General features: G+C 37.1%; 4 protein-coding genes across 6 annotated transcripts in view; 2 read left to right on the forward strand and 2 right to left on the reverse strand.

Annotated features, from left to right (window-relative positions):
• Nucleotides 1-7,463, forward strand: part of LOC147840395 (uncharacterized) — a 42,052-nt gene extending 34,589 nt beyond the window's left edge. The window contains exons 10-11 of one of the 2 annotated variants that reach the window (XM_087287824.1): nucleotides 3,656-3,738; nucleotides 7,124-7,463. Coding sequence is in view for 1 of the 2 variants with exons in the window: in XM_087287830.1 (XP_087143956.1) it covers nucleotides 7,124-7,195 (72 nt within the window). In the remaining variant the exon portion in view is untranslated. The remainder of the gene's footprint in view (nucleotides 1-3,655; nucleotides 3,739-7,123) is intronic. The other variant, XM_087287830.1, reaches the window with a different exon arrangement.
• On the reverse strand, nucleotides 510-2,029 carry LOC147840396 (uncharacterized). The gene is made up of 3 exons (XM_087287866.1): nucleotides 1,579-2,029; nucleotides 753-1,532; nucleotides 510-663 (listed from the first exon to the last, which is right to left on the reverse strand). Exons 1-3 carry the CDS (start codon nucleotides 1,924-1,926, stop codon nucleotides 565-567), a joined length of 1,227 nt encoding a protein of 408 aa, XP_087143992.1. The 5' UTR covers nucleotides 1,927-2,029; the 3' UTR covers nucleotides 510-564.
• A 2,432-nt stretch (nucleotides 7,464-9,895) lies between the features above and the next one.
• LOC147833463 (uncharacterized) overlaps nucleotides 9,896-22,876 on the forward strand; it is a 54,193-nt gene continuing 41,212 nt past the window's right edge. The window contains exons 1-4 of the mRNA XM_087287740.1: nucleotides 9,896-9,905; nucleotides 10,030-10,142; nucleotides 10,811-10,919; nucleotides 17,689-17,771. Of these exons, the coding sequence (XP_087143866.1) occupies nucleotides 10,823-10,919; nucleotides 17,689-17,771 (180 nt within the window). The 5' untranslated portion in view covers nucleotides 9,896-9,905; nucleotides 10,030-10,142; nucleotides 10,811-10,822. The remainder of the gene's footprint in view (nucleotides 9,906-10,029; nucleotides 10,143-10,810; nucleotides 10,920-17,688; nucleotides 17,772-22,876) is intronic.
• Nucleotides 14,439-16,107, reverse strand: si:dkey-199f5.3. 2 transcript variants are annotated; one of them, XM_087287809.1, is made up of 2 exons: nucleotides 14,687-16,107; nucleotides 14,439-14,597 (listed from the first exon to the last, which is right to left on the reverse strand). In XM_087287809.1, exons 1-2 carry the CDS (start codon nucleotides 15,812-15,814, stop codon nucleotides 14,499-14,501), a joined length of 1,227 nt encoding a protein of 408 aa, XP_087143935.1. In that variant the 5' UTR covers nucleotides 15,815-16,107; the 3' UTR covers nucleotides 14,439-14,498. The 2 variants fall into 2 exon arrangements, with proteins under 2 accessions (XP_087143935.1, XP_087143936.1); XM_087287810.1 differs by having other exon boundaries at nucleotides 14,695-16,094.

The following is a 22,876-nucleotide window of genomic DNA, read 5'->3' on the forward strand; positions in this document are numbered from 1 at the left end:
AGTTCACTTTGAAAACATTGATGTCATTTTGAACACAGCCGAGCCGAATTTATGTTATGTCTCCAAAGCTAGTATGTTTTAACAGTCATTGCTCCAAAGCTTGTGAAAACAAAAAACATATCATACATTAATGCTTTTATTTTATATAGGCTATTGATTACGACATGTAGCCTACTGTATATGACACGGGCCTGTTGGTTAGAACATTTCTGCAGTGGTTTGTGTCAAATTGTAAAAGCACTTTAACTTTATTTTTGTGTGTAATATGTATATATACCAATTGTCAAATCAAATTATTAATTATTGTTTTATTTTTAATTATGCCCAGTGTTGAAACTTTTTAAAGCTATAGGTGAAATTAAAATGGTGAATTGACATGTGTCTTGATGTTTTTTTTTTTTATGGACAACAAAATGACCTCTTGACGCTCAAAGAACTGTTTAGTTAAATACACAAAGACACTTTAAGAGCATTAAAACATTTGAAGATCAATAAATGCACAATTTTTTTTTCAATAATCAATTTATTGATGCACAAAGGAAGATTTGTAGCAGTTCTGTAAACTCAAAAACAGACTGCAGAGGGGAATCTTGACAGCAGAAGTGGGTTACTTTTTGCTGACTGAGCCCTCTTCGTCCTGACATCCTCATCCTCAAATGGACACTGAAAACACATGAGAACTTTAATCACAACACCACAGACACATGGGTTAGTTTCAGAACAGGCATATTAGTGAACAGAGGGACACGTACAGACTCACGCTTGTTCACTAGTCGACTTGTAAAGCCTGGCAGTCTGGGTAAGGAAAGTTGAGACTTCACTTTCAGATCAGACGAACATGAAGGGAGTTCATCGAAAGGCTTTACAGAAACACAGCTTGGCTTCAATACAGACAAGCGTGTGGGAGCAGCAACATGATGCTGGCGGAGAGGTGTGGGTTTGACCATCCTCACTGCTGGACTCCCAGAATGTGCCAGAAGAGATGAAGAGCGGTCAACACCGGCGTTCAGGTCAGACAGAGGGAAGCTGATGTTTTTCAGTGAAACTTCCGTCTTGTGTTTAGGAGAGCTCATGCTGCGTTCTGGAGGTCCGTTTGTGAAGCTCTGCTTGTTGACAGGCTTCACATGAACTCGGTGTGGCTCCAAAAGAGGCAGGTTTGAGCACACAGCAGCTGACTGCCGGTGGAGAGGCAAGCGTTCATCCATCCTTACTGCTCTACTTCCAGATGGAGGCAGAAGAGATGAGGGCTGGTCAACACTGGCATTCAGGCCAGACACACATGCAGGGTAGCTGATGTTTCTCACTGAAACCTTCACCTGATGTTTTGGAGGTCCATCTGTGAAGCTCTGCTGGTTGACAGGCTTCACATGATACTTGGACTCCAAAACAGGCAGGTTTGACAGCACAGCAACAGACTGCTGGCGGTGAGGCGTATGTGTGTCTGTCCTCACTGCTGGACTCCCAGAATTAGAAGAATGGTCAACACTAGTCAGGTCAGACGGGTAGCAGATGTCTTTCACTGAAACCTTCATCTGTGTCAACACTAGTCAGGTCAGACGGGTAGCAGATGTCTTTCACTGAAACCTTCATCTGTGTGGATGCTCTAGCTTTCAGATGTCCATCTGTGAAGATCTGCTTTTTGACACACTTCACAGGAACAGTTTTTGGCTTCAGAGCAGGTAGGATTGAGCGCCTGGCAATCAGTTGCCGACAGAGAGGAGTAAGCTGGTCAATCCTCAGTGTTCGACTCCCAGAACGAAGCTGAACAGAGGAGGAAGGCTCAACACTGGCATTTAGGCCAGACTCAGAGGAACCACAGCTGATGTTTTTCGCTGAAACCTCCATATTTGTAGGAGAGTTCGCTCCCCGATGTTCTGGGGGGTGTGGCAGAACCTGACTAGAACTTTTTTGGTTTTTGAACCACATATTGACAAACTAGAGTGAAGATTTTGTCGCAACAAAAGTAGCTTGAACGTGCCGTAAGCAGCGATCACGAGTGAAATGCGGTGAAACTCTCGTTCTGATGATGATGTAAATGTTCTTTTAGAATGTTCGCGTCATTTCAAGCTCGTGACGTTCTTTCAGACATCATCTTAAATCTCATTAAGTATATTTAATAATATATAAGTATTTAAATACACTCTGAACGCATATTTTGCACCACATTTTTAATACTGCAGTTAGATATGAATCTGACTCGCATAAGTGAGGTTGTGGCTCCCTCTAGAGGTAGAAATCGGCTTTTGCTAGCTCTGATAAGGTTACGGCTGAAATTAAATCACTTATAACATTTCCTATTTGTATTTTTAACGTCTACTCCCACCCCAACCTTAAAACCAACCGTCACAGTACTGTAAAAATGAACTATTGTATTACAGTGTCACAAAAATGATGCTATATTGACGTGTATATTTGCAGCTGTGTCCTGCACAAAAGCTGTTTAAAAATCTTATATTAGGCCAATAATGAATAAATATAATTCATTCACCCTCCTCCAAGCCTACGGTTTCTTCTGTAAATAAATTGTGCATTAATATATAAAAGTTAGAAAGGACTCTGATTCTCAAAACCTCTCTCAATTCAGAAATTGCTTTATTGGCATGACAAATGTATTGCCAAAGCATTTATAAAGTTTACATTTAAAAGAACACACACACACACACACACACACACACACACACACACACACACACACACACATTAAATATAAACATAGTAAATACAGTAAATAGTAGTATAGTATAATAATAATAATAATAATTACTATATTCATTTTCTTTTCGGCTTAGTCCCTTTATTAATCTGGGGTCGCCACAGTGGAGTAAACCACCAAATAATTCACCTATACTGCATGTCTTTGGACATTAAACCCACGCGAACACAGGGGGAACATGCAAACTCCACACAGATATGCCAACTGACCTAGCCGAAGCTCGAACCAGTGACCTTCTTGCTGTGAGGCAAACGTGCTACCCACTGCGTCAACGTGCATATTAATAATATTAAAAATAATTAAATAAAAATACAAATTTAACAAAATAAATAAAAATAAAAAATCTCTCACACAGCATCTCTAGAGACAACTTTAAAAAAAAAAAAACATTTTAAAAATTAAATAAAATATGTGTTGTTGAAATATAAATAGTTGAACATATAAATGAATCCAATCACAGTTCACAGACATGCTGGAATATTCTTGCATATCTGTTTCTCACGCAGAGTAACTATATGGCTTCATAAAGGACATTCAAAAACATCTAATGTGTTATAGCACATAGTCAAGTGCACTAAACAGTTAAGCTATTTGCTCTACAAATGTTTATAATTATGATGACAATTTATTAAAATAGTATAGTGTAAAAGGAATACATTTAAATTGATTGTATGCATACAAATGTGACTTTTGGTCATCCAACAGGAAAAATGTATTTATTTATTTATTTATTTATTTATCAACTTAACCAGCAATGTGCCATTGAGATACAATACCATTGCAGGGTGAGAGGGGAGTCTGAGGTCTTGAGAACTCCCCTGCTTGATAATGGTGAATGTAGATTATGAATAGCTATGGAGAGTGTTTGCTGAATTCAATGCTTGTCTATGATGTTGATTTAGTTTTGTCAATTTACTTATGCTACATGTTTTTGGTCTGTAGGAGGAAACCGAAGAGCTCGAGGAAAACCCACACAAACACGGGGAGAGCATGCAAACTCCACACAGAAATGCCGGCTTGGCCAGGTAAGATCTGAGCCAGTGAGATTCTTGCTGTGAGGGTAATAATGCTAACCATTGGGCCTCCGTGCTGCCCTGACAAGGAAAGGGGAGGAGTAGGGGTGGAAGGGGGGATTCTTCAAGACGAAGATGGCCAAGATAAGATACTCAGGTTATTTATAGTGATTTAGGAATCGTCTGATGAATCATGCATTAACTAATGAGGACCAGCAGCTGTCAATCATAAGCACGTGCTCCTCTCGAAATTAGTTTATAAATAAACTTTCATTTGTAAAGAGTCTTTTGCCACTTTTATAGATGAAGCCATAGTGTAAATAATTGTGTCGCCTGCATAAAAGTGTACATTTGCTGACTTAATAGCTTTACCAAGTTTATTTATATAAATAGAGAATAAAATTGGCCCAAAATTGAACCGAGGAACACCTTACTGTTAAAGGAGCAGAGAAACAGTGCGCCTTTCTAAACACACTGAATTCTTCCAGTTAAATAATTATGGAACCATTTCAACACTCGTGTACTAAAGCTTTTGCAGCAAAATATCATGATTCACAGAATCAAATGCTTTTGATAAATCTATAAAAAGTGCAGCACATGATGTTTTTTTATCATCCAGTGCAGTGATTATATCATTAGAAACTGACACTGCATCAGTTATAGTGCTGTGCCCTTGTCTAAAACCTGACTGAGTTTGACATAAGATTGACTTTAACTGTTCATTTACCAAAGATTCAAACACTTTAGCTGTAACAGACAACCTTGAAATAGGACGATAATTATCTAACACAGTGGGATCTCTTCAGCAATGGCCGTATGTTTGCTGATTTTCAAGACCTTGGTAAAAGACCACTAGTTAAACTCAGATTAATAAGTGATCCTCTAAAATCTTATTACACCTTTCATGTCTTTGAACTATTGTCATGTGAGATTTTTTTCTTCTTTTAATAAATGTATTTAATAGTGAATGTGGGAATCTTATCATGTAAGTCACACTTTTCATTGTTTAAAAAATAACCAATATTTCATAAAATCAAAATATGGCAAAAAAAAAATCAAATATGAAAAAACATCATTGCTGTAATATGAAAAAAAAACTTAAGCTTTAAAATAAAAAGCATTTTAATTTAGTGCTTTTATATATTTGACATTGTTTTTATCTGAAACAGTTGTGCTTGTATTTTGTAGTCAAGACATTTTCAACAATATAATCAAGACTATCAGATATTTATTAAGTCATTTTTAATTCTTACCATGGTTTTCTAAGGTTAAATTACGATTATGATTGTGTGGCAGGCAGATTGATTATAGGTAAATGAGCAATTATTTATTAATTTTTAAGTTTATATTCCTAAATTTGCAACTCTAAATTTTGTATAACCTCAGTTTTACCATGAATACCCTACCATTGTTAAACCATAGAAGGTGTAGTTAAAACGATAATTAATTTGTATTTAACATGGTTTAAAGCAGGGATGCTCAAACTTTTTCGTATAAAGGGCCAAAAACCAAATATCGTCGGCGCCAGTGGTGTAGTGGTTAGTGCGTCGACACATGCACTCTGGTGCTCGCGGCGACCCGGGTTTGATACCGCCTCGGGGTCCTATGCCGATCCTTTCCCTCTCTCTGCTCCCCATGCTTTCCTGTCAATTCTCTCTACTGTCCTTTCAAAAATAAAGGTGAAAACCCTGAAAGAATAATATAAAAAAATATATAAATATATATCATTGAGAGCCGTGTGCTGAAGGTAAATATACCAAACTACATTAAAGTAGTCATGGGTCATTTTACTAATTTATTAGAGAACATTACTTCAAATCATATTAACTAATGCAGTGGAACATTTAAAAGGAAAACTTATTGCAATAAAAACATAAACAATTGCATTTAAAACACAGTGGAGTTAAACGCTGAATACACTAGTCAAGCAGAAATCTTTGATTCGTCATCTATCTTTCGGGTGACAGTATGTACATTTAAACTAAATCTGATTCATTTACAGTGAATTTCATTTCAGTTAGCTTTTAACAATAAAACAAACAAACAAACTAAATGTTACATTAGATTTAAAATGACAATCTCTAAGCCAGTGTTTCCCAACCCTGTTCCTAAAGGCACATGCACTAACAGTACACATTTTCATTCATTCATTCATTCATTCATTCATTCATTCATTCATTCATTCATTCATTCAGTCACTCTTTGGTCTTTTGAATCTATTACTTGTTCTCAGGTATTGCATTTTGACTGAGCGCAAACGATAAGTTAATATATTAATTCATGTAACCACGTACACTGAATCTGCACATTTGAATGACTGCCTGCCTTTATTTCCTGTATTGTATAGAAAAAATAACTTTTAGAACATAATACTTTTATAATGGCCATTATTGATTATTAAAACTGATATTCAGCATAGACAGGGTATCTTTCCTATTTTTAGAAGAAAATAAAAGGAGGTATGTTATAGGCTCTGTTTTGTTGTAAATACGCACACAGTGAATTATGTTCGATCAAACAAAAGAATAGTGAAATATGTAAACAATGATCGGTCCCTGTGGCTTGTACAGCACCTCTCATCAGTTGGAATGCAATAACTTTTGCATAGATTATGGTAGAGACATTTTTCTTTTTTCCTATGATTACAGACATATGCAGGAACCACCAACATTAATTATAGCACGCTAGACCACACAGAACCTAAAAGGTATAGTTTCAAATTTGAGTTTATAAAAAAAATACAAAAAGCGCCTCTTTTTTTTAGGTGTTTATTATAACACAGACGACATATACAGTTATTTTAAACACTTTTAGTAGTGTTTTATGAAAATTCAAAGGGTTTTCTTTAAAATGATACCAAATTTTTGCATTTACACCTCTGCATGTGGATTTGGGAAGCTTTTAAATTTGGGTAGGCAAAATCCAGGCGGAAATCCCCAAATAGCAACAGAGTTTAAGTGGTTAAATATTCCATTTTAAAATACTGATTTATTGTAACATGCGAACATATTAACAACAGAACATCTTCACACACCTGCAGTGTTTCCAACAGCACAGAAATAAAGAATAAACTAAATAGAATAAATAAATAAATAAATAAATAAATAAATAAAACAAATAGTCCTGCCTGATATTTCTCACTTTTGCTAATTTAGATCATGTACTGGATGCCTTTATTTTACATTTGCATTAAATTTTATTTTTTTTTGTCGTTAGTGGAGGAGTCAGAGAGGGAATTGCATATTAGTATGGAAAGTGGAGACTAAATAGTTGAGTTTTTAGTCGCTTTTTGAAGACAGCGAGTGACTCTGCCGTTCTGATGCAGTTAGGGAGTTCATTCCACCAACTGGGCAGATTGAATGCGAGAGTTCTGGAAAGTGTTTTTTTTCCTTCTTAGGGATGGAACCACGAGGCGACGTTCATTCACAGAACGCAGGTTTCTGGAGGGCCTATAAATCTGCAGAAGTGAGAGCAGATAAGAAGGAGCGCAGCCAGAGGTCGCTTTGTAAGCAAACATCAGAGCTTTGAATTTGATGCGAGCAGCAACTGGCCGCCAGTGCAAACGGATGAGTAGCGGAGTGACATGTGCTCTTTTAGGTTCATTAAAGACCACTCGTGCTGCTGCGTTCTGAAGCAGCTGAAGAGGTTTGATTGAGTTAGCTGGGAGCCCGGCTAGTAGAGAGTTGCAATAGTCTTAATACCCTAATTAAATAAAGAAACCAGAATCCTCCCTTGGCTATTTCTTATCTTTTGTTTAGGACCTTATAATGTAATGTTGTTCAAGGAAGAATTTAGATTCATACCTTATCACACAAGGTATCTTGATGGGTTCTGCAAATAAAGCCAATGTCCAATCCACAGAATAAAACTAGTGAAATATACTTTTATTAATAAAATAAATCTAGTGAAAATGATTTATTCTCCATTGAGAATAAAGGGACTAAGGCATTCAGTATACAGGAGTCAATCTAAGCTCGCTGCTGGTCTGTCTGCTCCAGCCTTTTATTCAGTATTCCAGCCTTGAATACAGGCTTAGAAGTCCCCTCCAGTAAATACACAGCAAAGAAACAATCAGTGTCTGATATACTTGAGAATATCTAAAGTTTGATACATTTGAGAATATCTGTTAATACATAGAAGAAATCCCTTTGTGTTCTCTGTCTGGGGTGATACATTTTAATACAAACATAGCAAATCATTTCATCTATTTCATCAGCATTCGGCAGTCTTTCAGGAGTCTTGTCCTCCAAGGTCATAGCTCCTAGTTGACAAAGAATATCTTTTTCTGAAGATAACGCTCACAGGCTTTCGGTTGTAATAATTGGTTAGAAGTGTCATCTGGACCATTTCTGCCTTTATTGTCAGCAGACAACTGATTCACTTCAGTACGCTGTCCTTGACCTCTTTGAACTCTGTTGAAATAGTTTCTTATGTTTCTGCTCAATGCTTATAGCAGTCTTTGCAAGCATATGAGTATCCAAATATCTACAGTAAGTGACTCTGCCTTTCTGATGCAGTTAGGGAGTTCCTTCCACCAACAGGGCAGATTGAGCGCGAGAGTTCGGGAAAGTGATTTCTTCCCTCTTATGGATGGAACTACGAGGCGACGTTCATTCACAGAATGTAGGTTTCTGGAGGGCTTATAAATCTGCAGAAGTGAGAGCAGATAAGTAGCGCAGCCAGAGGTCGCTTTGTATGCAAACATCAGAGCTTTGAATTTGATGCGAGCAGCAACTCGCTGTCCTTGACCAGCAGCTGAAGAGGTTTGATTGAGTTAGCTGGAGCACGGCTAGTAGAGAGTTGCAATAGTCTTAATACCCTAATTAAATAAAGAAACCAGATGCGCTGTACGCAGAACCACAGTACGCTGTCCTTGACCTCTACGAACTCTGTTGGAACAGTTTCTTATGTTTCTTCTCAATGTTTATAGCAGTCGTTGCAAGTATATGAGTATCCAAATATCCAAATATATACAGTAAGTAAAGTTTTGTGTCTTATACAATTAATGTCAATTAACCATGCAGACACTACAATCACAAAACGAAAACACTGACTGAATCCTTTTTAAGAACTTGCGTTTTTCCCCATCGTATTGTTTTTTTTCTTTCATCAAAAAAAAAAAAAATAGCAGGCTACCTTAACCTCTTAAGGCCCAAGGTGTTTTTTTACATGCATTTTTTTTTCTCTTCGCTATTTGAGCTTATTGAAACCTAATTAGAATAAAACTCAAGTATCATCTTTTGATATGATGTACTTTTAGTGAAAAATGATGTCCATATATGTGGACTCATGGTCCGAAACTACATACAACACTTTTTCCTGACTGTCTTTTTAATGCATATATAACATATACATTTTTTTAACTTGCTTTGACTATCAGAGAGTAAAAACAACATTTTTCTCATTTTGAACAGTTAAAAATAGTGTTTGGGACATTTCATATGCTGCAAAACAGTTGCAGGATGACACTGTATGTCTGTAACAAAATATAAACATTCAAAGTTTTTTAAATAGCCACTTAAGAGCTAAAATGTGCTGTCCACGTATGTGACCACTAAGCCCCAGGAGGTTAAATCCATCGCTCCATGAAAAAAGGATTTAAGTTAATGAATGATCCGCTCTAATTCTTATATTAATAGCATCTGTTACGATTTTTAATACAAGTCATTAAAGATTATGTCTTGAGCATCTGATTTTATCTTATGCTTGTGTGTTTTTTTTTCCTCTTTCACTCGCGGTTCATGTGTGCGCACTGCGTGTGATGAAAGACAATGATAAAGCTCATAAAAAAATAAAAATGAATCTGCCTCGTTTTTGAACTGTGCAGTGCTGTAGCTGCTTAATCAGGCCTACTTCGCCACTGTATATCATACTGGTCATTGTGGTGGAACTTGGAGAGGAATTTTTTTTTGAGGTGGTACTTGGTGAAAAAGATTTGAGAACCACTGATGTAGACCATATGTGCTTTTGCTTTTGAATTTTACAAGCAAGCAAGTTTTTAATCAATAAAAATAATTTTAAACAACTTGACTAAACTAATTGATTTTACCTTGAATAATTATACCTTCATTTTTAAAATAGCAAAAACAGATCACACTTCACTTCAGTGAAATATTGGACAAGATGTTCCAGAAAGGGGATGGGAAAACTCTGCCTGCTGAAGTGAACTCTGTCCAACGGTAAAGTACACTGCATAATTTGTGTGGCAGGTTTAAATATTTTTGAAGGTAAACATTTTAAATTTTGCACGAAGTTCCCTTTTGGCTGCAAATAACTTTCTTTTTTTCCTGTCAATAATTTCAGAGAAAACCCATCACCATCTCCAGCAATGCTCAGAAATTGATGTTTGCCTCAAACTACTTCTTGAACATTTTATACCCAGGAGTGCAAAGTGCAAGGCTAGAGTTTGTGCAAAGGTAAAAATAAAAATAAAATAAGAACATTCTCACACCCAGGCCCACAAACAAATCCTCACACTCAAATCCAGGCGCTCTCACAAGCGTTCTCACATACACACTTGTTGCACAAAAACATCCTCACACTTACACTCTCTTGAATTTATTCTCACATTCATACACACTCACACATGCATTCTCACACATATTCACAGAACAATCTTCTCAGTCCCTCTCACACAACATCCTCTCACAAAGGTTTTTCTAGCAAACATCCACTACAAGCTTGTCCTGTTAAGCTGCGGTCACACTGGACTTTTCTCTCCATAGATTCATACACACGCGAATGCTTCAGACTGGAAACGCAGGCTTGTGTGACAAGTTTCGCAGTTCGCTGTGTTGCAAAGTTCAAGCTTGGTGAACTCTGACCTGCGAAATCGCCTCACATGACTGCGTGAGACCAATCGAAGATCAAAACATGACCGCTCTGGACAGAAATTTTAAATAAGGACCAATAACTTGCTTTTTTAAATGTCTAATCATCTTGTTTAATACCGCCCCTTTACACAGCGCTGTACAACAAAATTTTACAAGCTCAAACTCTAGAGTGACCACAGCTTTAATTTAAAACATTTTAGAGCATGATATAGTCCATGTTTTATTACTAAGGATTGTTTTCCATTCAGCAGGTTTCTTTTAAAATGGAACCCAGAGAAGGAAGTGGAGAAGACCAGAGGAATCAGAGAAGAATCGGAAGTGGAGAAGACCAGATCAAGGAAGACCACATTAAGATCTGCGGTCAGTCCATAGGTTCTTTCACTAATTAACAAGATTTCAGACTTTGAATAGATGGAGAAAAGCATTGCCTAGCAGAAAATCTTGCCAGCTTAACAGACTGAAATGATCATTTTCTTTTGTGGTTTAATTTTTTCATGCCTCATCTGTTGTCAAGATGAATATGTTCACACTGGTTCAGTTTTAAGGACAATTTCATTAATAATTGTAATTTGTTTACCAAACTGCTGTATTGTTACAGTATTTAACATTTCCTTTTATTGTGTCTGGACCCTTTTCACATTTTTGGGTTTCTTAAAGTCATCATAGTTGGGTAAACTTAGGCCCTGTTTACACTAATACGTTTTAGTTTTAAGAATGAAAATGATCCACGTCCACACTGGCGTTTCACCCAGTTTTTCTGAACAACTCTCCATCCATACTACACTGCTGAAAACGCACATCACATGACCACACACACACTCTGGCATGCACTGCAGCGATGAGAGCTGTGCACGTTGGACTGCTTATCAAGGATCTACCGCTGGATCTAATCTCACTATATTTGTTAAACGTGATATTTAATTCATCTCGTCTCTGTCTAATGACATATTCCCTGACTTTGGTCTTTTGAATCTTTTACTTGTTTTCAGGTAACGTGTTTTTACTGAGCGCAAACATAAGTTAATATATTAATGTAACCACTGATTCAGCACATTTGACTGATTGCTTCCGTTTATTTCCTATAAATGTATAAACTTATTGTATGTTATACTTTTATAATGGCCATTATTGATTATTAAAACTGATTTTCAGTAAAAGAGAGGGTATGTTTCATATTTTCAATGAGAATGAAAGAAGGCAGTAATGTTAAAGGCTCTGTTATATGTGTTATAAACATGCCTACAGTGAAGATGATGGTCATACAAATATGCAGCTGCACGACGCCTCAACATTTCTGCTGTCTGTTAAGTTGCTAATATCAATATGAAAATAGGCAGTTCCTCATATCATGTTTTTATTTTATTGTTAATAAAGTGAAACAACAAAGCCTGCAGGGTATGTGAATGAGGTTATACAGTACACTGTTCCCTTTGGAGATTTACCCGACGTGTCCTCGGGAGTTTGTTTTCCATATCAAACTTGCGGAGTCTGAAGTTACAAGGAGACGATGCAAGACTGAACTGTGTGTAGGCTGCTTAATACTGAGAAAAAGCTCCAATCAGACAGGCGAATTTCTGCAGCCATGCCTCCGTTTTCAGATGTCTCCGTTTTCCCTCATCCACACTAACACAGAGCAGCAGCGTTTTAAAATAAAATGGCCTTCCAGCGTTTTCTAAAAAGCTCTGTTTACGGCGCTCAAAAACTTCGGCGTAGTTTGGACGGATGTCTTAACCGTAGCAAAACTTGTCCGTTTTAAAACTAAAAGTGTAAACTGGGCCTTAGAGAGCGGTTAATGGAAGAGTACCACAAATAAAACTGTATTTGAATTTCAATTGGCTCAAATAACAAAAGAATAATAATCAGGGGTCGCTACAGCAGAATGAATCACCAAATTATCCAGCATACGTTTTACACAGTGGATGCCCTTTCAGCTGCAATCCAACACTAGGAAACATCCATACACTCTCGCCTTCACACACATACACTTCGGCCAATTTAGCTTATTTAATTCACCTATAGCGCATATCTTAGAACTGGTGGGGGAAACCGAAGAACCAGGATGAAACCCACATGAACACAGGGAGAACATGCAAAATCCACACAGAAATGCCAACTTACACAGCCGGTGCTCGAACCAGCGACCTTCTTGCTGTTTGGTGATGGTGCTACCCACTGCGCCACCATGCTGCCTCTTTTTAACATAATATAAATATTAAAAACTTTAAAGGATGTAAGATGCTGATTATTATTGAAATGAGTCACACGTCTTGTGAACGGTCTATTATGACTGTCATGATTACCAGCGATCGCTAACCACCAGAGGTCGCTGGTAAACATTTACACTCCTTGAACTACATATCTGCCATGCTATGGACTACAACACCCAGTCAGGTGTTCAAGATCCAGACTAATTAAACTCTCACAGCTGAAGCCATTCACACAATGTTTATTCGGACTATTTAAACCCCTCTGTTCCACACACATGTTGCTGAGTATTGTTAAGCTGTTGCTGTCCTTACGTAAGCGGTTTTTCCTGTTGCCTGTGTTTTTGACTTTTGGACTGTTTATCGTGTTTTGACCCTTTTCTGCCTGCCCCGAACCTTTTGCCTGTTTTATTGGATTTGCTTCTGGATTGCCTACCACACTGTTTATACTGGTATTTGACCCTTGCCTGATTGACCATTCTTATAATAAAGCTGCATTTGGAACTACCCCAGTTTGCATAGCATCCCTTCGCAACAATGACAATTACGATATTTTTATATTGTTGTAGTTATAAACAGACTGAAGTCTATGTTGTTGCAGCGGTTTAATTTTGGACATTTTTCTATTTGAATGTTGTTGCAGTCATTCTCAATTTTGGGGAATAAATTATTAAAATACAGTTTTACATTTATGACTGATTATTTTACAGTGTAAAATATAACCAAATGCAAAATGAACATAATAACTATGTATTCACTGCCTTTGAACATGTTATTTTCATAAAAATTAGTTGCTATCTGCTGACATACTGCTGGTCTGGGGTGCGTTTCTGAAAACCATTGTTAGCCAACTAAGGTTGCAAGTTCTGTTGTTACAAACATAGTTAATTTGAGATTTCCTAAATCTGTCGTTCCAACGAACACTCGCAAACTGCGTCACAAACTTGTGCACTGGCAACTACACCTCTGGAGCTGTAGTAAGAAACATAGTTCCTGGCTGTGTTCTATTCCCAGTTTTCCCCCCTATGCCCTATTCTTTTACAACTTTCTAACATTTAAACTTGGGACTATTTTTAAAAAAGCATTAAAGTCATCTGTCTTAGGTGTAATTTGCTTTCAAAGCATTATTAGAGCTCAGTTTTAGCAAGCTTCATGTTTACAATTGCGTTGCCTTCGTAGTTCACTTTGAAAACATTGATGTCATTTTGAACACAGCCGAGCCGAATTTATGTTATGTCTCCAAAGCTAGTATGTTTTAACTGTCATTGCTCCAAAGCTTGTGAAAACAAAAAACATAGCATACATTAATGCTTTTATTTTATATAGGTTATTGATTACGACATGTAGCCTACTGTATGACACAGGCCTGTTGGTTAGAACATTTCTGCAGTGGTTTGTGTCAAATTGTAAAAGCATTTTAACTTTATTTTTGTGTATAATATGTATATATACCAATTGTCAAATCAAATGATTAATTATTGTTTTATTTTTAATTATGCCCAGTGTTGAAACTTTTTAAAGCTATAGGTGAAATTGAAATGGTGAATTGACATGTGTCTTGATGTTTTTTTTATGGACAACAAAATGACCTCTTGACGCTCAAAGAACTGTTTAGTTAAATACACAAAGACACATTAGGAGCATTAAAACATTTGAAGATCAATAAATGCACAAATATTTTTTCAATAATCAATTTATTGATGAACAAAGGAAGATTTGTAGCAGTTCTGTAAACTCAAAAACAGACTGCAGAGGGGAATCTTGACAGCAGACGTGGGTTACTTTTTGCTGACTGAGCCCTCTTCGTCCTGACATCCTCATCCTCAAATGGACACTGAAAACACATGAGAACTTTAATCACAACACCACAGACACATGGGTTAGTATCAGAACAGGCATATTAGTGAACAGAGGGACACATACAGACTCACGCTTGTTCACTAGTCGACTTGTAAAGCCTGGCAGTCTGGGTAAGGAAAGTTGAGGCTTCACTTTCAGATCAGACGAACATGAAGGGAGTTCATCGAAAGGCTTTACAGAAACACAGCTTGGCTTTAATAGAGACAAGCGTGTGGGAGCAGCAACATGATGCTGGCTGAGAGGTGTAGGTTTGACCATTCTCACTGCTGGACTCCCAGAATGTGCCAGAAGAGATGAAGAGCGGTCAACATCGGCGTTCAGGTCAGACAGAGGGAAGCTGATGTTTTTCAGTGAAACTTCCGTCTTGTGTTTAGGAGAGCTCATGCTGCGTTCTGGAGGTCCGTTTGTGAAGCTCTGCTTGTTGACAGGCTTCACATGAACTCGGTGTGGCTCCAGAAGAGGCAGGTTTGAGCACACAGCAGCTGACTGCCATTGGAGAGGCAAGCGTTCATCCATCCTTACTGCTCTACTTCCAGATGGAGGCAGAACAGATGAGGGCCGGTCAACACTGGCATTCAGGCCAGACACACATGCAGGGTAGCTGATGTTTCTCACTGAAACCTTCACCTGATGTTTTGGAGGTCCATCTGTGAAGCTCTGCTGGTTGACAGGCTTCACATGATACTTGGACTCTAAAACAGGCAGGTTTGACAGCACAGCAACAGACTGCTGGCGGTGAGGCGTATGTGTGTCCATCCTCACTGCTGGACTCCCAGAATTAGGAGAATGGTCAACACTAGTCAGGTCAGACGGGTAGCAGATGTCTTTCACTGAAACCTTCATCTGAGGTCTAGGAGCGCTCACTGCTCTAGCTTTCAGATGTCCATCTGTGAAGATCTGCTTTTTGACACACTTCACAGGAACAGTTTTTGGCTTCAGAGCAGGCAAGATTGAGCGCCTGGCAATCAGTTGCCGACAGAGAGGAGTAAGCTGGTCAATCCTCAGTGTTCGACTCCCAGAACGAAGCAGAACAGAGGAGGAAGGCTCAACACTGGCATTTAGGCCAGACTCAGAGGAACCACAGCTGATGTTTTTCGCTGAAACCTCCATATTTGTAGCAGAGTTCACTCCTCGATGTTCTGGGGGGTGTGGCAGGACCTGACTAGAACTTTTTTGGTTTTTGAACCACATATTGACAAACTAAATTGAAGATTTTGTCGCAACAAAAGTAGCTTGAACGTGCCGTAAGCAGCGATCACGAGTGAAATGCGGTGAAACTCTCGTTCTGATGATGATGTAAATGTTCTTTTAGAATGTTCGCGTCATTTCAAGCTCGTGACGTTCTTTCAGACATCATTTAAATCTCATTAAGTATATTTAATAATATATAAGTATTTAAATACACTCTGAACGCATATTTTGCACCACATTTTTAATACTGCAGTTAGATATGAATCTGACTCGCATAAGTGAGGTTGTGGCTCCCTCTAGAGGTAGAAATCGACTTTTGCTAGCTCTGATAAGGTTTTTAGCGTCTTCTCCCACCCCAACCTTAAAACCAACCGTCACAGTACTGTAAAATGAACTATTGTTTTACAGTATCACAAAAATGATGCTATATTGACGTGTATATCTGCAGCTGTGTCCTGCACAAAAGCTGTATAAAAATCTTATATTAGGCCAATAATAAATAAATATAATTAATTCACCCTCCTCCAAGCCTACGGTTTCTTCTGTAAATAAATTGTGCATTTATATATAAAAGTTAGAAAGGACTCTGATTCTCAAAACCTCTCTCAATTCAGAAATTGCTTTATTGGCATGACAAATGTTTTGCCAAAGCATTTATAAAGTTTACATTTAAAAGAACACACACACACACACACACACACACACACACACACACACACACACACACACACACACACACACACACACACACAAACACACACACACACACACACACACACACACACACACACACACACACACACACACACACACACACACACAAACACACACACACACACACACACACACACACACACACACACACACACACACATATAAACATATATACATATATATATATCTACATACATATATATATACATATAAACATAGTAAATACAGTAAATAGTAGTATAGTATAATAATAATAATAATTACTATATTCATTTTCTTTTCGGCTTAGTCCCTTTATTAATCTGGGGTCGCCACAGTGGAGTAAACCACCAAATAATTCACCTATACTTCATGTCTTTGGACATTAAACCCACGCGAACACAGGGGGAACATGCAAACTCCACACAGATATGCCAACTGACCTAGCCGAAGCTCGAACCAGCGACCTTCTTGGTGTGAGGCAAACGTGCTACCCACTGCGTCAACGTGCATATTAATAATATTAAAAATAATTAAATAAAAATACAAATTTAACAAAATAAAGAAAAATAAAAATTCTCTCACACAGCATCTCTAGAGACAACTTTAAACAAAAAAAATTTTTAAAAATTAAATAAAATATGTGTCGTTGAAATATAAATAGTTGAACATATAAATGAGTCCAATCACAGTTCACAGACATGCTGGAATATTCTTGGATATCTGTTTCTCACGCAGAGTAACTATATGGCTTCATAAAGGACATTCAAAAACATCTAATGTGTTATAGCACATAGTCAAGTGCACTAAACAGTTAAGCTATTTGCTCTACAAACAGTGTTTATAATTATGATGACAATTTATTAAAATAGTATAGTGTAAAAGGAATACATTTAAATTGATTGTATGCATACATATGTGACTTTTGGTCATCCAACAGGAAAAATTTATTGATTGATTTATTGATTTATTTATTTATCAACTTAACCAGCAATGTCCCATTGAGATACAATACCATTGCAGGGTGAGAGGGGAGTCTGAGGTCTTGAGAACTCCCCTGCTTGATAATGGTGAATGTAGATTATGAATAGCTATGGAGAGTGTTTGCTGAATTCAATGCTTGTCTATGATGTTGATTTAGTTTTGTCAATTTACTTATGCTACATGTTTTTGGTCTGTAGGAGGAAACCAGAGAGCTCGAGGAAAACCCACACAAACATGGAGAGAGCATGCAAACTCCACACAGAAATGCCGGCTTGGCCAGGTAAGATCTGAGCCAGTGAGATTCTTGCTGTGAGGCAATAATGCTAACCATTGGGCCTCCGTGCTGCCCTGACAAGGAAAGGGGAGGAGTAGGGGTGGAAGGGGGGATTCTTCAAGACGAAGATGGCCAAGATAAGATACTCAGGTTATTTATAGTGATTTAGGAATCGTCTGATGAATCATGCATTAACTAATGAGGACCAGCTGCTGTCAATCATAAGCACGTGCTCCTCTCGAAATTAGTTTATAAATAAACTTCCATTTGCAAAGAGTCTATTGCCACTTTTATAGATGAAGCCATAGTGTAAATAATTGTGTCGTCTGCAGAAAAGTGTACATTTGCTGACTTAATAGCTTTACCAAGTTTATTTATATAAATAGAGATTAAAATTGGCCCAAAATTGAAACGAGGAACACCTTACTGTTAAAGGAGCAGAGATACAGTACGCCTTTCTAAACACACTGAATTCTTCCAGTTAAATAATTATGGAACCATTTCAACACTCGTGTACTAAAGCTTTTGCAGCAAAATATCATGATTCACAGAATCAAATGCTTTTGATAAATCTATAAAAAGTGCAGCACATGATGTTTTTATCATCCAGTGCAGTGATTATATCATTAGAAACTGACACTGCATCAGTTATAGTGCTGTGCCCGTGTCTAAAACCTGACTGAGTTTGACATAAGATTGACTTTAACTGTTCATTTACCAAAGATTCAAACACTTTAGCTGTAACAGACAACCTTGAAATAGGACGATAATTATCTAACACAGTGGGATCTCTTCAACAATGGCTGTATGTTTGCTGATTTTCAAGACCTTGGTAAAAGACCACTAGTTAAACTCAGATTAATAAGTGATCCTCTAAAATCTTATTACACCTTTCATGTCTTTGAACTATTGTCATGTGAGATTTTTTCTTCTTTTAATAAATGTATTTAATAGTGAATGTGGGAATTTTATCATGTTAGTGACACTTTTCATTGTTTAAAAAATAACCAATATTACATAAAATCAAAATATGGCAAAAAAATATCAAATATGAAAAAACATCATTGCTGTAATATGAAAAAAAACTTAAGCTTTAAAATAAAAAGCATTTTAATTTAGTGCTTTTATATATTTGACATTGTTTTTATCTGAAACAGTTGTGCTTGTATTTTGTAGTCAAGACATTTTTCAACAATATATTCAAGACTATCAGATATTTATTAAGTCATTTTTAATTCTTACCATGGTTTTCTAAGGTTAAATTACGATTATTGTGTGGCAGGCAGATTGATTATAGGTAAATGAGCAATTATTTATTAATTTTTAAGTTTATATTCTTAAATTTGCAACTCTAAATTTTGTATAACCTCAGTTTTACCATGAATACCCTACCATTGTTAAACCATAGAAGGTGTAGTTAAAACAATAATTAATTTGTATTTAACATGGTTTAAAGCAGGGATGCTCAAACTTTTTCGTATAAAGGGCCAAAAACCAAATATCGTCGGCGCCAGTGGTGTAGTGGTTAGTGCGTCGACACATGCACTCTGGTGCTCGCGGCGACCCGGGTTTGATACCGCCTCGCGGTCCTATGCCGATCCTTCCCCTCTCTCTGCTCCCCATGCTTTCCTGTCAATTCTCTCTACTGTCCTGTCAAAAATAAAGGTGAAAACCCTGAAAGTATAATATAAAAAAAAATATATATATATATATATATCATTGAGAGCCGTGTGCTGAAGGTAAATATACCAAACTACATTAAAGTAGCCGTGGGTCATTTTACTAATTTATTAGAGCACATTACTTCAAATCATATTAACTAATGCAGTGGAACATTTAAAAGGAAAACTTATTGCAATAAAAACATAAATAATCGCATTTATAGCACAGTGGAGTTAAACGCTGAAAACACTAGTCAAGCAGAAATCCTTGATTCGTCATCTATCTGTCAGGTGACAGTATGTACATTTAAACTAAATCTGATTCATTTACAGTGAATTTCATTTCAGTTAGCTTTTAACAAAAAAACAAACAAACAAACTAAATGTTACATTAGATTTAAAATGACAATCTCTAAGCCAGTGTTTCCCAACCCTGTTCCTAAAGGCACATGCACTAACAGTACACATTTTCATTCATTCATTCATTCATTCATTCATTCATTCATTCATTCATTCATTCATTCATTCATTCATTCAGTCACTCTTTGGTCTTTTGAATCTATTACTTGTTCTCAGGTATTGTATTTTGACTGAGCGCAAACGATAAGTTAATATATTAATTCATGTAACCACGTACACTGAATCTGCACATTTGAATGACTGCCTGCCTTTTTTTCCTGTATTGTATAGAAAAAATAACTTTTAGAACATAATACTTTTATAATGGCCATTATTGATTATTAAAACTGATATTCAGCATAGACAGGGTATCTTTCCTATTTTTAGAAGAAAATGAAAGGAGGCATGTTATAGGCTCTGTTTTGTTATAAATACGCACACAGTGAAGATGATGCTCATATAAAAATATGAGGTTTTTAGGGCTCGAACAAACTCCTGGATAATGTGGTTGGAACGTTTAACCATAGCAAAGCATATGAGTTTTAAAACTAAAACTTAGTAGTGTAAACGGGGCCTCACATTTATACACTTTCACACACACATACACACCCTCTCATTCACGTGTATATATTCACTGTGCATCCTCACACACACATTCATACAACAATCTTCTTAGTCTGTCTCACACACAACATCCTCTCACACAGGTTTTTCTAGCAATCATCCACCAAATGCTTGTCCTGTTACTCTGCTTTTATGCTCATTTCGTTTAATTTTCCCAATGGACAACCGCTGCTAGTTAACCGAATATGAACGGTTAACTGGTCAGATTAATATTAAATTACTGTTCAATTTGAAAGAAATTGCCGTGTCTATTTTGTGTCAGACACGTTAAATATTGCATTTTAAAATACTGATTTATTGTAACATGCGAACATATTAACAACAGAACATCTTCACACACCTGCAGTGTTTCCAACAGCACAGAAATAAAGAATAAACTAAATAGAATAAATAAATAAATAAAACAAATAGTCCTGCCTGATATTTTTCACTTTTGCAAATTTAGATCATGTACTGGATGCCTTTATTTTACATTTGCATTACATTTACATTTAGTCATTTAGCAGACGCTTTTATCCAAAGCGACTTACAAATGAGGACAAGGAAGCAATTTACACAACTATAAAAGAGCAACAATAAATAAGTGCTGTAGGCAAGTTTCAGGTAAATTTTTTTTATTATTATTTGTATTATTTTTTAATTTTATTTTTTTGTCGTTAGTGGAGGAGTCAGAGAGGGAATTGCATATTAGTATGAAAAGTGGAGACTAAATAGTTGAGTTTTAAGTCGCTTTTTGAAGACAGCGAGTGCCTCTGCCGTTCTGATGCAGTTAGGGAGTTCATTCCACCAACTGGGCAGATTGAATGCGAGAGTTCTGGAAAGTGTTTTTTTCCTTCTTAGGGTTGGAACCACGAGGCGACGTTCATTCACAGAACGCAGGTTTCTGGAGGGCCTATAAATCTGCAGAAGTGAGAGCAGATAAGAAGGAGCGCAGCCAGAGGTCGCTTTGTAAGCAAACATCAGAGCTTTGAATTTGATGCGAGCAGCAACTGGCAGCCAGTGCAAACGGATGAGTAGCAGAGTGACATGTGCTCTTTTAGGTTCATTAAAGACCACTCGTGCTGCTGCGTTCTGAAGCAGCTGAAGAGGTTTGATTGAGTTAGCTGGGAGCCCGGCTAGTAGAGAGTTGCAATAGTCTTAATACCCTTATTAAATAAAGAAACCAGAATCCTCCCTTGGCTATTTCTTATCTTTTGTTTAGGACCTTATAATGTAATGTTGTTCAAGAAGAGTTTAGATTCATACCTTATCACACAAGGTATCTTGATGGGTTCTGCAAATAAAGCCAATGTCCAATCCACAGAATAAAACTAGTGGAGTATACTTTTATTAATAAAATAAATCCAGTGAAAATGATTTATTCTCTATTGAGAATAAAGGGACTAAGGCATTCAGTATACAGGAGTCAATCCCCTCCAGTAAATACACAGCAAAGTAACAATCAGTGTCTGATATACTTGAGAATATCTAAAGTTTGATACATTTGAGAATATCTGTTAATACATAGAAGAAATCCCTTTGTGTTCTCTGTCTGGGGTAATACATTTTAATACAAACATAGCAAATCATTTCATCTATTACATCAGCATTCGGCAGTCTTTCAGGAGTCTTGCCCTCCAAGGTCATAGCTCCTAGTTGGCAAAGAATATCTTTTTCTGAAGATAACGCTCGCAGGCTTTCGGTTGTAATATTTGGTTTGAAGTGTCATCTGGACCATTTTCGGCCTTTATTGTCAGCAGACAACTGATCCACTTCAGTACGCTGTCCTTGACCTCTTCGAACTCTGTTGAAATCGTTTCTTATGTTTCTTCTCAATGCTCATAGCAGTCTTTGCAAGCATATGAGTATCCACATATCTACAGTAAGTGACTCTGCCTTTCTGATGCAGTTAGGGAGTTCCTTCCACCAACAGGGCAGATTGAGCGCGAGAGTTCAGGAAAAGTGATTTCTTCCCTCTTATGGATGGAACTACGAGGCGACGTTCATTCACAGAGCGCAGGTTTCTGGAGGGCTTATAAATCTGCAAAAGTGAGAGCAGATAAGTAGCGCAGCCAGAGGTCGCTTTGTATGCAAACATCAGAGCTTTGAATTTGATGCGAGCAACAACTCGCTGTCCTTGACCAGCAGCTGAAGAGGTTTGATAGAGTTAGCTGGAGCACGGCTAGTAGAGAGTTGCAATAGTCTTAATACCCTAATTAAATAAAGAAACCAGATGCGCTGTACGCAGAACCACAGTACGCTGTCCTTGACCTCTTCGAACTCTGTTGAAACAGTTTCTTATGTTTCTTCTCAATGTTTATAGCAGTCTTTGCAAGCATATGAGTATCTAAATATCTGCAGTAAGTAAAGTGTTGTGTCTTTGTTGTGATTCGGGATAGATACAAACAACTGAAGGTAAGATCCAAATGCAGGTTTATTCGAAGGTCA

Source organism: Danio rerio, chromosome 16 (assembly GCF_052040795.2).
Source record: "Danio rerio strain M-AB ecotype USA chromosome 16, GRCz13ab, whole genome shotgun sequence".
Classification (NCBI taxonomy): domain Eukaryota; kingdom Metazoa; phylum Chordata; class Actinopteri; order Cypriniformes; family Danionidae; genus Danio; species Danio rerio.

Coding starts and splice junctions, on each gene's coding strand:
- LOC147840396 (XM_087287866.1), bottom strand. CDS start 1,926: ATGTGGTTCAAAAACCAAAAAAGTTCTAGTCAGGTTCTGCCACACCCC. Junction 1,533..1,578: donor CCACACAGATGAAGGTTTCA/GTGAAAGACATC, acceptor GTGTTGACACAG/ATGAAGGTTTCAGTGAAAGA. Junction 664..752: donor TAGTGAACAAGCGTGAGTCT/GTACGTGTCCCT, acceptor ATGTGTTTTCAG/TGTCCATTTGAGGATGAGGA.
- si:dkey-199f5.3 (XM_087287809.1), bottom strand. CDS start 15,814: ATGTGGTTCAAAAACCAAAAAAGTTCTAGTCAGGTCCTGCCACACCCC. Junction 14,598..14,686: donor TAGTGAACAAGCGTGAGTCT/GTATGTGTCCCT, acceptor ATGTGTTTTCAG/TGTCCATTTGAGGATGAGGA.